The 14,763-nt window shown below is 40.1% G+C and overlaps 2 protein-coding genes across 2 annotated transcripts in view; one reads left to right on the forward strand and one right to left on the reverse strand.

Moving 5' to 3' along the window:
* LOC134753608 (putative fatty acyl-CoA reductase CG5065) overlaps nt 1–14,763 on the reverse strand; it is a 416,745-nt gene that overhangs the window by 83,679 nt on the left and 318,303 nt on the right. The window lies entirely within an intron of this gene.
* LOC134753617 (probable multidrug resistance-associated protein lethal(2)03659) overlaps nt 1–14,763 on the forward strand; it is a 73,727-nt gene that overhangs the window by 24,401 nt on the left and 34,563 nt on the right. Inside the window, exons 4-16 of the mRNA XM_063689554.1 lie at nt 709–785; nt 1,992–2,094; nt 2,744–2,848; nt 3,456–3,558; nt 4,044–4,260; nt 5,973–6,129; nt 6,408–6,761; nt 7,332–7,497; nt 9,074–9,235; nt 9,850–9,979; nt 10,642–10,751; nt 11,445–11,570; nt 13,823–13,954. Coding sequence (XP_063545624.1) covers nt 709–785; nt 1,992–2,094; nt 2,744–2,848; nt 3,456–3,558; nt 4,044–4,260; nt 5,973–6,129; nt 6,408–6,761; nt 7,332–7,497; nt 9,074–9,235; nt 9,850–9,979; nt 10,642–10,751; nt 11,445–11,570; nt 13,823–13,954 — 1,942 coding nt within the window. The remainder of the gene's footprint in view (nt 1–708; nt 786–1,991; nt 2,095–2,743; nt 2,849–3,455; nt 3,559–4,043; nt 4,261–5,972; nt 6,130–6,407; nt 6,762–7,331; nt 7,498–9,073; nt 9,236–9,849; nt 9,980–10,641; nt 10,752–11,444; nt 11,571–13,822; nt 13,955–14,763) is intronic.

Here is a 14,763-nt window from a genome sequence, read left to right on the forward strand (position 1 = left end):
TTAAGAGTGGCCAATAACTATAGCAAGTACAGGCTATATTTCAATTTTAATTTTATTTTGCCATGTAGGTATACAAAGATACACTTATGTCCGTCAATTATTGCACATTATTTCCTTAAAACTATAACATTTTTAATTATTCGACTAATACAATTAACAAATACAATTATCCCATACCTACATCTTTTTCTTCCAAGTAATCTGACACTTTATAGCAAGATTTTTCTATTAATTTATGTTTGACAATTTTCTTAAATTTATAATCTGGCAAATTAGTTATATGATTAGGAATTTTATATTTATATGTCATCATCTTCCTCGCGTTGTCCCGGCATTTTGCCGCGGCTCCATGGGAGCCTGGGGTCCGCTTGGCAACTAATCCCAAGAATTGGCGTAGGCACTAGTTTTTACGAAAGCGACTGCCATCTGACCGTCCAACCCAGAGGGGAAACTAGGCCTTGTCGGGATTAGTCCGGTTTCCTCACGATGTTTTCCTTCACCGAAAAGCGACTGGTAAATATCAAATGATATTTCGTACATAAGTTCCGAAAAACTCATCGGTACGAGCCGGGGTTTGAACCCGCGACCTCCGGATTGCAAGTCGCACGCTCTTACCGTTAGGCCACCAGCGCTCTTCTATAATAAATACATATAAATATAATAATTTTATATTTATATGTATTCATTATTTAATGTTTTGTTTTTCAGATGTACGCCAGGGCATAGGGCGGCGCCCCGCGGAGACACGCTGGCCGAGAAATGGAAACAAGAACTGGATAGCCGGGGTAAGACTAACACTTCAAATTATACTCTTCACATATACTATAGCCGCCGAAATTGAACAATTAGTTGCTGAACCAAACATCATTGGTGTTACAAAGGCGCAAAGGCTTCGGTGGCTCGGCCATCTGGAGCGAATGGGAGACGATCGGGCGGTGAAAAGAGCGTTTGAGGGAAAACCGACAGCTCGCCGCCCGGTCGGGCGACCTAGATACCGATGGGCGGATGTGGTGGACGCTGATCTGCGCGAGCTCCAGGTCCAAGACTGGCGAGAAACTGCACAGGACCGGGATCAGTGGCAAACTGTCGTGTTGGAGGCCAAGACACACTTTGGGTCGCTGCGCCAGAGGAGTAAGTAAGTAAGTAAGTACATATACTATAGTCAAAGGGCGGACACGCTATACATCAAAACACACTTGCTTTTCTATGTTGGAACGGCACGTCTGTACACGCGGCATGCGTCATTGTGTGAGTAAGTTGCTTAAAACCAAAACTGAGCGGTCGGCAAAAGGTCGTCAATCTGCTGTCGCGGGGCGAGGTAATTCGAATCGGGGCGGGGCGGTGCGTGGCCGTTCTGTATGATAATACTATTATATTATGTGCTATAATTGAGTCAGACACTCGCTCCACGCGAATATTTAGTGTGCTCTCTGTAAGCGTCTTACGTAAGCGAACAACTCGCGAACAAGAAGCGAAGCGGCGCGGCGGGCCCACGGCGTTCGCGTTCGCAACGAGATCGCCCACATAGGACACTTCTATAGGTCTTATGGCTCCTCTACACGATGGCCCAGTGTAGGCCAGCCCAAGGGACGCAGCTATGGGATGGAATGAGATAGCAATATCATTTGCTCCCTCTAACGCATAAATGCGTCCCTTGGACTGACCTACGCTGGGACATCGTGTAAAAGAGCCATCAATGGATTGCTTCACAAATACAAAAAATACAAATACAAATGAGTTTATTTCATTACTTTTTACAGCTTTTCTTAGCTCCGCTTAGCTTCGCTTCGCGTTCGAGTGTGGTTCGCCAACGTAGTACGCTGCGTAACACCTACCTGCGGCGGGCGTAGTATAAATCTGAACTTTTAAAGTTGTCCAGGAGACGTAACCTTGTTAACGAATGTAAAATAATCTCTAATTTAAAATGTATTCTCGACTCTAAAATCTAATAATATTCTGTATCCAAGTTGTATATGTTTGTTATGTTTCAGAAAAAGGCAAGAATCCGTCCCTACTGCGTGCTATTATTAAGATATACGGTCTTAAGTTTATCATAGGAAATATATTGTTCGCCATCGTCGACGCTAGCATAAGGTAAGTTTGTAAAAAAAACCCGGCCAAGTGCGAGTCGGACTCGCGCACAAACGGTTCCGTACTATTACGCAAAAAACGGCAAAAAAATCACGTTTGTTGTATGGGAGCCTTACTTAAATATTTATTTTATTCTGTTTTAGTATTTGTTGTTATAGCGGTAACAGAAATACATCTGTGAGAATTTCAACTGTCTAGCTATCACGGTTCATGAGATACAGCCTGGTGACAGACGGACAGACAGACAGACGGACAGCGGGGTCTTAGTAACAGGGTCCCGTTTTTACCCTTTGGGTACGGAACCCTAATAAAAAGTACGTTAATTTCGTACATTGACCCGCTTTGGCTCTCGTGGGCATGGGCGGTTTAGCATTTACATTTTGTTCATTGGGAGTGTTAAAAAAACTTTTAGACATTCTTTACGCCGTAACACAGGAGACAAAATTATAATAAAAAAGATTTTCAATATCCACTCAAGTTACGCGTGACGGTGGTTACTTATAGCTGCATTATAAGTCCTAGTAATTAGACTAGTTTTGCAATATAAACTAAAATAGATATCATATACTAAAGAAAAAGTGACCAAGTCCACCGGCTAACATCCTGACCACTGGACCACCAATAATTAGCAATAATTTGTGTTTATTTTCAGGCTATCCATTCCAATGTGTCTCGAGGGTTTAATAAACTATTTCTCACCAAACCACGCCGGCGTCAGCACCACACTGGCGTACTTTTATGCGGCGGGGGTAGTCGGGTAAGTATTTTATATCATAAATTTACCTCAAATCCCTTGGGATTTACAACATAGTACCAAAATATTTAGATCAGTACGGTTTTTAGTCGCTTTCCAAAAGCGACTAAAAATAATAGTGAGTGAAACCGTACTGATCTAAATATTTTGAAATATGTCTCACGATAGTTTAATTTCGATTAACATATCCACATCGTGCATTACTGGTCTTTAAGATGGGCCCACAGGCGCAATTTTACGTTATGCGTGTATGTAGGGTTATAGGTTTTCGCGGGCTAGGTTTCCGCAACTATAACCTATAATCCCTACATATACGCATAACGTAAAATTGCGCCTGTGGGCCCATCTTAAAGACCAGTAATGCGTATATGTAATGAGCATTCTTTCATAAGCTCTTATCCTTAAAACCACCACGATACAGCCTCTATTTAAACGACTTTGTTGCTTTGGCACGCGCTCAGACACGGTAGCCCAGCAGCACAAAAGAAACAATGGCTTTTGTTTAACAAATTAGGATCATAGGCGTAAAAATCATTTGAGGAAATTCATACTTATACTTCTAAGTAAATGATTAATAAAATATTTCTTTTAACAATTTTTTTCGTTGCAGTTTTATGGCGATAAATGCAAGTATGATGCATCCTATGCTGTTGTGGCTACTGGACATGGCTATGAAAATAAGAGTAGCTTGCTGCTCCCTCATATACAGGAAGGTATGCATTAGAATATATAATAGAGTACCCGGTACTCTTCGTCATCTTATCGTATTCGTTGAAATAAAAGTACGAAAAATATTTCTACAGTCAAGTTTGTATGAAAATTATTTCTGTCAAAAAAAAATTGTTATTACAAGCTTTTTATTAACTTGCAATGTACCTATGTAAGTATGTATGTAATATTGTATGTAACATGTTTGTAAGGGTCAAATCTCGCAAGTTAAATTTGACCAACTTCCCGGTTTCCGTTGTAGCTGAAAATTTGCATACATATGTAAATCGTGTGACAGTGCAATATTATGGTACCATTGATCTGATCTGATGATGGAGACAAACCTAATTGTGTTTGGAGTTTTTAGAATTGTCTCGATGAGTATTAGTTGTTCGTGGAAAGAAAAGTACAGTCAGCGATAAAAGCTTGTACCAAAAACGATTTTTTTGCCAAAAACTTATTTTAAAATACACATTTTTTTTTGTTTCAGCTCCTTCGATTAGAAACCAGCGAAAGCGGTCTCTCCGGTCGAGTACTAACTCTTCTAACCGCCGACGCCCCACGATTCGACATGGCTTGCCTGTTCATGGTGGACCTAGTTCGAACGCCCATTGAAAGCCTGCTGATTGTGTACTTAATGTACAGGCAAATCGGTGTGGCTACATTAGTTGGAGTGGCGTTTCTGCTAATGTTCATACCTTTACAAGGTTAGAGCTATATCTACTTTCAATGCGTGTCGCGTTAGTCACGCACAGGTGCTGTATCAACTTTTTGTCTCCTGGGTTACCAAACGAAAAAGTCTGTGGTAACCACTTACGACTAGAAACAGGCGAGAGCGTTCTCCGGCCGAGTACTACACATTCGACATGGCTTGCCTGTTCATGGTGGACCTAGTTCGAACGCCCATTGAAAGCCTGCTGATTGTGTACTTAATGTACAGGCAAATCGGTGTGGCTACATTAGTTGGAGTGGCGTTTCTGCTAATGTTCATACCTTTACAAGGTTAGAGCTATATCTACTTTCAATGCGTGTCGCGTTAGTCACGCACAGGTGTTGTATCAACTTTTTGTCTCCTGGGTTACCAAACGAAAAAGTCTGTGGTAACCACTTACGACTAGAAACAGGCGAGAGCGTTCTCCGGCCGAGTACTACACATTCGACATGGCTTGCCTGTTCATGGTGGACCTAGTTCGAACGCCCATTGAAAGCCTGCTGATTGTGTACTTAATGTACAGGCAAATCGGTGTGGCTACATTAGTTGGAGTGGCGTTTCTGCTAATGTTCATACCTTTACAAGGTTAGTGCTATATCTACTATCTATGCGTGTCGCGTTAGTCACGCACAGGTGTTGTATCAACTTTTTGTCTCCTGGGTTACCAAACGAAAAAGTCTGTGGTAACCACTTACGACTAGAAACAGGCGAGAGCGTTCTCCAGCCGAGTACTACACATTCGACATGGCTTGCCTGTTCATGGTGGACCTAGTTCGAACGCCCATTGAAAGCCTGCTGATTGTGTACTTAATGTACAGGCAAATCGGTGTGGCTACATTAGTTGGAGTGGCGTTTCTGCTAATGTTCATACCTTTACAAGGTTAGTGCTATATCTACTATCTATGCGTGTCGCGTTAGTCACGCACAGGTGCTGTATCAACTTTTTGTCTCCTGGGTTACCAAACGAAAAAGTCTGTGGTAACCACTTACGACTAGAAACAGGCGAGAGCGTTCTCCGGCCGAGTACTACACATTCGACATGGCTTGCCTGTTCATGGTGGACCTAGTTCGAACGCCCATTGAAAGCCTGCTGATTGTGTACTTAATGTACAGGCAAATCGGTGTGGCTACATTAGTTGGAGTGGCGTTTCTGCTAATGTTCATACCTTTACAAGGTTAGTGCTATATCTACTTTCAATGCGTGTCGCGTTAGTCACGCACAGGTGCTGTATCAACTTTTTGTCTCCTGGGTTACCAAACGAAAAAGTCTGTGGTAACCACTTACGACTAGAAACAGGCGAGAGCGGTCTCTCCGGCCGAGTACTAACTCTGTTAACCGGCGATGCACCACGATTCGACATGGCTTGCCTGTTCATGGCGGACCTAGTTCGAACACCAACAGAAAGCCTGCTGATTGTGTACTTAATGTACAGGCAAATCGGTGTGGCTACATTAGTTAGTGGCGTTTCTGCTGATGTTTATTCCTCTACAAGGTTAGTACCATTAAATCAACGTTTGGACCATTTTTTGTCTCCTGAGTTACCAAAAGAAACGTGTCTAATTTTTTATTTCACATCATGCAACAAAGTTGTTCTAGCTCAAGCAACAAAAAATATTACCGCAGTGGGTTACTCAGGCTAGAAAAGAAAGGAAAAAAAAAGATTTCTTAAAAAAAATCTTTCGAATACCTACCTTTTCTGTTTTCAGGTTACCTGGGCAAGATATCCAGTAAACTACGTCGGAAAACTGCCATGCGGACAGACAACCGAATAAGACTAATGAACGAAGTTATTCAGAGTATAGAAGCTATTAAGATGTATGCTTGGGAAAACGCGTTTGCTAGGATCATAGGAGAGGCAAGGAAGTAAGTATATATGTGGCGTTCCATGCCTAAAGGGTCCTTATGCTAGTTATGCTTAAGTAAAAGATGCTCAGAATAATCCCAAAGCCTGCCTGGCAACGGGAATACACTTATTTTTAGCCACCGTGTATATTTTTTTTGATATTTTTATTTTTAGTTTTAATCGTGTGTCGATAGATGGCAGTAAATTTACTGTGACTACAAAATTTACTATGACAGTACCGCTTTATCCTACATATTCTCTTTGCTTGGTCTAACTGTACTTTACTTTTTCTTTACAGAAAAGAAATGAGCATAATAAAAAAGATGTCGTGGCTGCGCGCAGTCATGATTTCCTGCGTCAAACTTAACACGAAAGTGGCCATATTTCTCTCCATAATATCCTTCCTTTCCTTCGACAACGAGTTAACTGCCGCGAAAGTGTTCGTTATATTCTCCTACTACGAGATACTGAAGTACACATTAGTGGATTTCCTGCCTCTTGCTATCACTTTCACTCTGGAGGCGTACGTGAGTGTGAAGAGGATGCAAGAGTTTTTGTTGTTGCCGGAGGTGGATAATAAGGATGGGGTGGATTTGATGATAATTGATGAGAAGGTCAAGGTTAATGGGGTCTTTGAGAAGATTGGTAATGGGTTAGTATTAATTGTTTTTATATCCTAAACATAATTCCAGATACAATATGATTGCCCACTATCATCTTTTTTTTAAATATTTATATCACTACGGTTTCACTCACTATTATATTTAGTCGCTTTTGGCGGTGCGTGCACGTACAGCTGCCGCGGACACTCGTGCCTGAGGAAGGACACCCGAAGAGTCGCCAAAAGCGACTAAAAATAATAGCGTTGTAAAAGCGTTTAAAAATGCGGCAGTGTTTATAAAAGCGCACAATGGATAGGTTAAGGTTAAAGGGTAACCCAGGAGACGCAACCATAGCAAAAAGAGATTATGTATACATTATTAAATTGTAAAACGGGACTTAATCACGTATTTAAGTTTTAAGATTTACCTCCGTCGTTTCGAGGACGGCGTTGTCCCCGTGGTCTCGGAGAAGACTGGCTGAAGTTGACATCAATATCTTCTAGCCGCGCCAGTTTTCCGAACTACCCGCACTTGGTCTTTTTTATTAGCTTGAACGTTTTGCGCACTAGGGATGTTACTCTGTCTGTGTGTGAGATTATCTATAATTTATATGTTCACAGGCAACAGGCGTACATAAAATCGGACACGAACCTCGAGAAGCTAGCGAAGCCACAGGTCCTTGTGGCCATGAAGAACTACACGGCGTATTGGAAAAACGCCGAGTCAGGAGACAGCGGGGACAATACGGACAGAAAAACGCTGGCGCTTAGCGATATCAATCTAGTTGTAAGTACAGATTATAAACAAATATTAAATAAATAGGTGAATCAACTTTTTGGTGTCGCTCGTTCCCCTGGACAACTCTTTAAACTCTGATTTTGGCACTGAACAGAAAAACGCTAGCGCTCAGCGATATCAATCTAGTTGTAAGTACAGATTAAAAGCAAATATTAAATAAATGGGTGAATCAACTTTTTGGTATCACTCGTTCCCCTGGACAACTATTTAAACCCTGATTTTGACACTATTAACAGAAAAACGCTAGCGCTCAGCGATATCAATCTAGTTGTAACTACAGATTAAAAGCAAATATTAAATAAATGGGTGAAACAACTTTTTGGCATCACTCGTTCCCCTGGACAACTCTTTAAACCCTGATTTTGACACTATGAACAGAAAAACGCTAGCGCTCAGCGATATCATATCAATCTAGTTGTAAGTCCATACAGATTAGACCAAAATATTAAGTATAGGCTGGCAAACCAATTTGTCAATAGAAAAAGCCACGAAATTAAAATATTATTCGTATATAACACTTTAAACTCGCGTTTTGAACACATATTTAATTATACGAACGGGTCTACCGCGATTTAATTACATTGTTTTTACCTTAAATTCCGACGTTTCAGCTGAGTTGCACCAAAGTCAAATTAGTCTCGTATTTTCGGCCGAATATTCGGTTGGGCTAAAACCAGGGACCAGACAACCCTTTCCGCGATAAAACCCTTTCAATGGGCGACACTTAAACACGGCTAACACATTGAAAGACTTTCCCTATTGAACTGCAAGCCCATTCATACCCTTACCTTTGACTAACCCTTACCGAAGAGCTAACCAAAAATAAGGCTAGCTCTTAATAAGGGTTACCCTTATCTTTAAGCGCTTTTTATAAAGGTTTCCCTTTGCGTGAAAGAGACAGGATTAGTATATATCTACGGTAGTGTATGAAAAGGAAAGAAAATACGTGTCTAGTCAAAGAACGCCGCCGTCGCCGCCGACGATCGCTCGGATTCAAAGTAATGTGTGCTTTATGAACAAGGTAGACGACTTAAATTAGCACGCTTATATGCTAAAAGGGAAGCCCTTTATAAGGCTAACCCTTATAAGCAATATGCAAGGTGTTGGTGAGCGGATGATCGGGGTTTTGTAAGGGTATTTGGGCTACCGATTACTCAAATGTGGTAGCTTTATATAAGGGTTTTTAAAACCAAAACAAAGTCTGGCAAAGGGTATGGTGAGTTAAGCCTTATGCAATACCCTTATAAAACCCCGATAAGGGATAGCGGGCCGGTCCCTGGCTAAAACTGATTAAAACGCTGAAAACAAGTTCATTCAGGTCCGAGGTCTGCACTCATAACGTGTTTTTGACCCTTCTCCCGACCGACCGGGCATGTTTATGAAAAGAAACGGAAAAGTCTCATACCTGATCGCGAAGTGTTTAAAAAAATGTTTATTCGGTAAATATTCGGCAGTTCAAATCGAACTATTCGGTACATTGAAAAATATGCCGAACACCGAATAATTACCGAATATTCGGCACCTAGAACAAATGAAATTTTTGGCAAAAAACTTTGTTTTTCAGATAAAACCTGAAACCCTCACCACTATAGTGGGCACGGTCGGCTCCGGCAAGTCCACGATACTGCAAGCCATCCTGCGCGAGCTGCAGCCGAGTCAAGGGCACTTGGAGGTCACGGGGACGGTGGCGTACGCCGCACAGGACCCTTGGCTCTTCGAGGCTTCTGTAAATACATATAATATATAATACTTCCCTCTCTCTCTCTCTCTCTCTCCCTCTCTAATCGTGTATCTTTGTCAAGTTTCTGTAACTAGAAAAAAATGGTATGAAGGTTAATTTCAGAACGATTGATTGGATAATTTTTGTTAAAATGATTAATGAAAGAATAAATGATAAGTGAGTGAAGGTTAATGGTATGAATGATAATTTCAGATCGGTTGATTGAATTATGCCAGAATGATTAATGAACGAATAAATGAATGAGTGAGTGAATGATTAAAAATGCGATTGAAAATAGTATAAAATGAGCGTGTCTTGTTGTGTGACCCAGGGTTTTTTTTTGTAAAACTCGAAATAGCCAAATATTTTTATTATTTTGTGCTCTTTACGTAGGACTGTATTATGTATTTAGGCAACATCCCTCCTGGAGTGAGCGCATGCCACGCGCTCAGACACAATGGCCGACAGCTCACATAAAAGAAACAATGGCTTCTGATTAACAGATTAGGGTCTTAGGCGTAAAAATCATTTGAGAAGATTCATACTATAGTTCAGAGTACAGGTATCTGTGCGTAAATAAATAAACGTTGATGCTATATTATGGTTTGCTTTTGTTTTAGGTCCGTCAAAACATCCTGTTCGGTCAAGAACTGGACCTTAGGAGATACAAGCAGGTCATCAAGTGTTGCCAGCTGAAGAGCGATCTGGAAATACTGTCGCACGGCGACAAGACCATCGTCGGGGAAAGAGGTACTACAGGAATAAATAAAATCAAATAAATAAATATTTGGGGACGATCTTACACAAATCAACCTAGCCCCACATTAAGCTCAATAAGGCTTGTGTTGTGTTATATACATCGATATACAGGTTGATTTTGTTATCACTGACCAAACTCTGAGGGGTGAATATGTAGGTCATATGGTCATACTGAACAACTTTTACTATGGGGCCAAACCTGAAATCGCGAAAAAAAATTCTGCCGTCTCAATACATACTTAATACATGGAATATTTACTTACTTACTTACATTTCGGTGAATCAGTCGGTAAACATTCTGTGAACTGATTTTTAGGGTTCCGTACCCAAAAGATAAAAACGGGACCCTATTACTAAGACTTCGCTGTCCGTCTGTCTGTTTGTCTGTCCGTCTGTCACCAAGCTGTATCTCATGAACCGTGATAGCTAGACAGTTGAAATTTTCACAGATGATGTATTTCTGTTGCCGCTATAACAACAAATACTAAAAACAGAATAAAATAAATATTTAAGGGGGGCTCCCATACAACAAACGTGATTTTTTTTGCCATTTTTTGCGTAATGGTACGGAACCCTTCGTTTGGTCCATAACAAAAGCATCCTGTGTATATAAATATTAATATAGTTAATGAAAACCTATTTCATTGTCACAGGGGCTTCACTATCCGGCGGGCAGCGAGCTCGCATATCGCTGGCGAGATGTGTGTACCAACACGCCGACGTGTACCTACTGGACGACCCGTTAGCCGCTGTCGATGCTAAGGTTATTCATTTAATCATACATAGACAATACTTGATTTTAATTATTGTAATACTGTAAATATTTGATTTTAATTACCTATTCTATTTGTTATTATTGTTTATAGATCTATTTTATAAGAGTGCCTTAGAAATAAGTATACATAAAATGTTGTTACGCCCTAGTAGGGTCCAGGGACCGGCCCGCTATCCCTTATCGGGGTTTTATAAGGGTATTGCATAAGGCTTAACTCACCATACCCTTTGCCAGACGAAACCCTTTGTTTTGGTTTTAAAAACCCTTATATAAAGCTACCACATTTGAGTAATCGGTAGCCCAAATACCCTTACAAAACCCTTATCATCCGCTCACCAACACCTTGCATATTGCTTATAAGGGTTAGCCTTATAAAGGGCTTTCAATGTGTTAACCGTGTTTAAGTGTCGCTCATTGAAAGGGTTTTATCGCGGAAAGGGTTGTCCGGTCCCTGGTAGGGTCCATGATTGTACTCACTTTATTTTAAGAACATCTGTAATACAAAGGTTGAAACTAATTATTCATTATGAATAAATGAATGAATGAAAAGAAATACAGTAAAAATAAAATAGAATAAAAAACCACTAAAGACTAAACTACTTACGGTTCGGTTGCTGATGCGCGGACAACCGGTTAACAATACGGTTTGATTTATAAATGAAATCGTTATGTTCTCCACAGGTAGCCCAGGCTATGTACGAGGAATGCATTCGAGGGTTTCTAAAGCATTCTGCAGTTGTGCTGGTCACACACCACGCGCACTACGCGCGTCACGCGGACAACGTTTGCGTCATGCGTTCTGGAAAGGTAAGACTAATAGTATGAATTTTGATTTAAACTCACGATTTTTACTCATTTTTATTCACAACGACGGGACTTAATCGCGTAAAATAAGTTTTAAATTTACATCCGACGTTTCGAGGACGGCGTTGTCTCGCGCGCCTAGAAGATGTTGATGTCAACTTGAGCCAGTATTCTCCGAGACCACGGGGACAACGCCGTCCTCGAAACGTCGGAGGTAAATTTAAAACTTATTTTACGCGATTAAGTCCCGTCGTTGTGAATAATAATGAGTATGAATTTTCTCACACGTTTGGACACGTTTGGACACGTGGAAAGAATGAGTGAAAGAAGGCTAACAAAGAGAGTGTATAAGGGAGAGGTAGAAACGGGAGTTGGAAGGGGCAGACCTCGGCAGACTTTCTCTGATCAGATCGGGGAAATCCTGAAGAAAGGCCAGGTCAAGAGCACCCTAAACCGGCGAGCGTGTATGAGGAATGTTATCAAAGTGAAGGAAGCGAAAGAGGTATGTCAGGATCGTAGCAAGTGGAAATCCGTGGTCTCTGCCTACCCCTCTGGGAAATAGGCGTGATTATATGTATTTATGTATGTATGAATTTTCTCAAATGATTTTTACGCCTAGGAACCTAATCTGTTGAACAAAAACCATTGTTTTTGTTTGTCATTTGTGACGTTTTCAACCAAAAGGTACCACATTGTCGCTTGTCGATAAGGTTGATTTCTAATTGAAGCTATATGGAAATAGCGCCTCACTGACAAGCGACAATAAGTACCCTTTTGGTTGAAAATGGCACATTTGTTTAACAGATTATGTTCTTAGGCGTAAAAATCATTTGAGAACATTCATACTATAACTATACAGATATATTCATTATTGCACACCACAGTAAAAAAAGTAAAAAGTAAAGTAAAGTAAAAATCATTTATTGTACACAAAGAATTAGGCAGAAACAAAATTAACTGGTCTTAAAACTAAGGGACAATTTATGTACATTTATGCATTTACAATGACGGTTGTACCGGTTCCTACACTAGGCGTGGCCTGTCACGTAGGTAACCAATCCAGACACGAAATATCAGTGACATGATTTGTGCGAAATGCCAATAAAAGTAAGCGTGATTAGTAGTTTTCGCAAAAAAAAACCGGCCAAGTGCGAGTCGGACTCGCGCACGAAGGATTCGGCACCATTACGCAAAAAAAGGTAAAAAATCACGTTTGTTGTATGGGAGCCCCACTTAAATATTTATTTTATTCTGTTTTTAGTATTTGTTGTTATAGCGGCAACAGAAATACATCATGTGTGAAAATTTCAACTGTCTAGCTATCACGGTTCATGAGATACAGCCTGATGACAGACGGACGGACAGACAGACGGACAGAGGAGTCTTAGTAATAGGTTCCTGTTTTTACCCTTTGAGTACGGGATCCTAAAAATAGGCTACTTTCCTAACAAGTAAAGTCAGTCATTTCTTTATGAAAGGCTAAAACTATTTTTTATAGGTTTTCTGTAAGTGCAAGCTTGTTTTTACAGACTATATTTGTGAACCTTAGAAAAAAAAATTATCTTTAGGAAAATAACCGAATAAAGTAATACATTTTTGATTAATCCTTTAAATCAAGACTCAAAGCGTACCTAATGGACCAACAAAGTTTTGCTGCCTGAAGCTAAATATTTAAAAAATTCCGGATCCCGTCATCGTCATTATTACCTATTCTGTTCTGTTCTTTAGTTATTCACCAGTTAAGTTATGTATATTTGTATATATATAAATTCGATGTATATATTTATATTAGTAGTATTCAATATTATTATGTCACGTCGTCCACAACGTGTCCCGTCCCGCACTATGCTGTCCCGCACACTCCGCTGGCTCCACAGAAAACCAGCGCCGTTGACCACGCTAGTCGTGCCAGCTGCATTGCTGAGTGGAGACCATTTCGGCTTCACATCTCTATTTCTACTATTTCGTTTATCTTTGTCTTGTATTTTCTATATATGTGTTGTATTGATGTGTTGTCTGAATAAATGATTTCTATTCTATTCTATTCTATTAGTCAAATAACCAAAATGTGAATGTCATTATTTTAATGTCAATTAAATGATTAATTGAATAACATAATGAATAAAATGTATGATCGAAATGATTAAACTGTTGCCTGCATAGTTAAATAATAATTAAATACTTTTTGTGATCTTAAAATATTCTTCGCTTTCTATTTTAATATTATTTTATTTAATAATATTTATATCATTTAGATTGTGGCACAAGGCACCTACCACGAACTGCAAAACGGTGTGCAGGAGTTCAACGCACTCATCGAGATGGGGGAGAAGATAGAAGAGAAAAAACAGAAGGAGAAGATAGTCTACGAGAACCAGGACAGCGTGGTATGTTACTCTCCTTTAAAAAAAAATATGGTACATTTTAAGCTTATACTTAGGCGCCATTCATTTATTTATCATTTATTCGTAAGACGATTTTTGCCAGTTTTTGATCCCCTCCCTCCCCTTTATAAGAAAAAATAAGAATAGGCCTCCCCCTGTTTAATATTTATTACGTAAGAATCTAATTTTTATTTTTTGGTAATAATCAATTTTGGTTTTATTTTAAAGTTTATTTTTATCATTCATCTTTACATAAGATTTTGATCAGTCCAGGGGCACAAAACCCACTCAGAAAGTGGATCTGCCTCTGGAACATCTCTGGAACAATGGGTTTTCAAAGTTATCAAAATTTTTGTGATCTTACGTAAGAACTATTAAAACCCCCTCCCACCCCCTTGTAAGAAAAAATAAGACATGGTCAAACTCCCTCCCCCCTAAATCGTCTTACGTAATAAATTAATGGAACCTTATTAGGTTAACCAAACGCTACGTTTAACAGCGAAATAAGGCACTCATTCTCAACTTCAGTACCTTAATAATTAGTAGGTCTGTGAGCTGTAGACCTCCCGACCCTCCATGATTTTGAAGTGGCAGACTATTTTTCTTTCCAAAACCTAAATCGCCAAATGCGATAACCTCAGGGGCGTAGCTAGAGGATATGGCGTCCGGGGCAGTCACTAAATTTGCGCCCCCTGATGACTGACAAAAGTTTCCCTGCTGCTGCCTTTTGCCCATTTTGGCGCCCCCCTTGGATAGCCCAGGGGTACTTGCCCCCTCTGCCCCCCCCCTAGTTACGCCACCGGATAACCTGC

This window comes from Cydia strobilella, chromosome 27, assembly GCF_947568885.1.
Source record: "Cydia strobilella chromosome 27, ilCydStro3.1, whole genome shotgun sequence".
Lineage (NCBI taxonomy): Eukaryota > Metazoa > Arthropoda > Insecta > Lepidoptera > Tortricidae > Cydia > Cydia strobilella.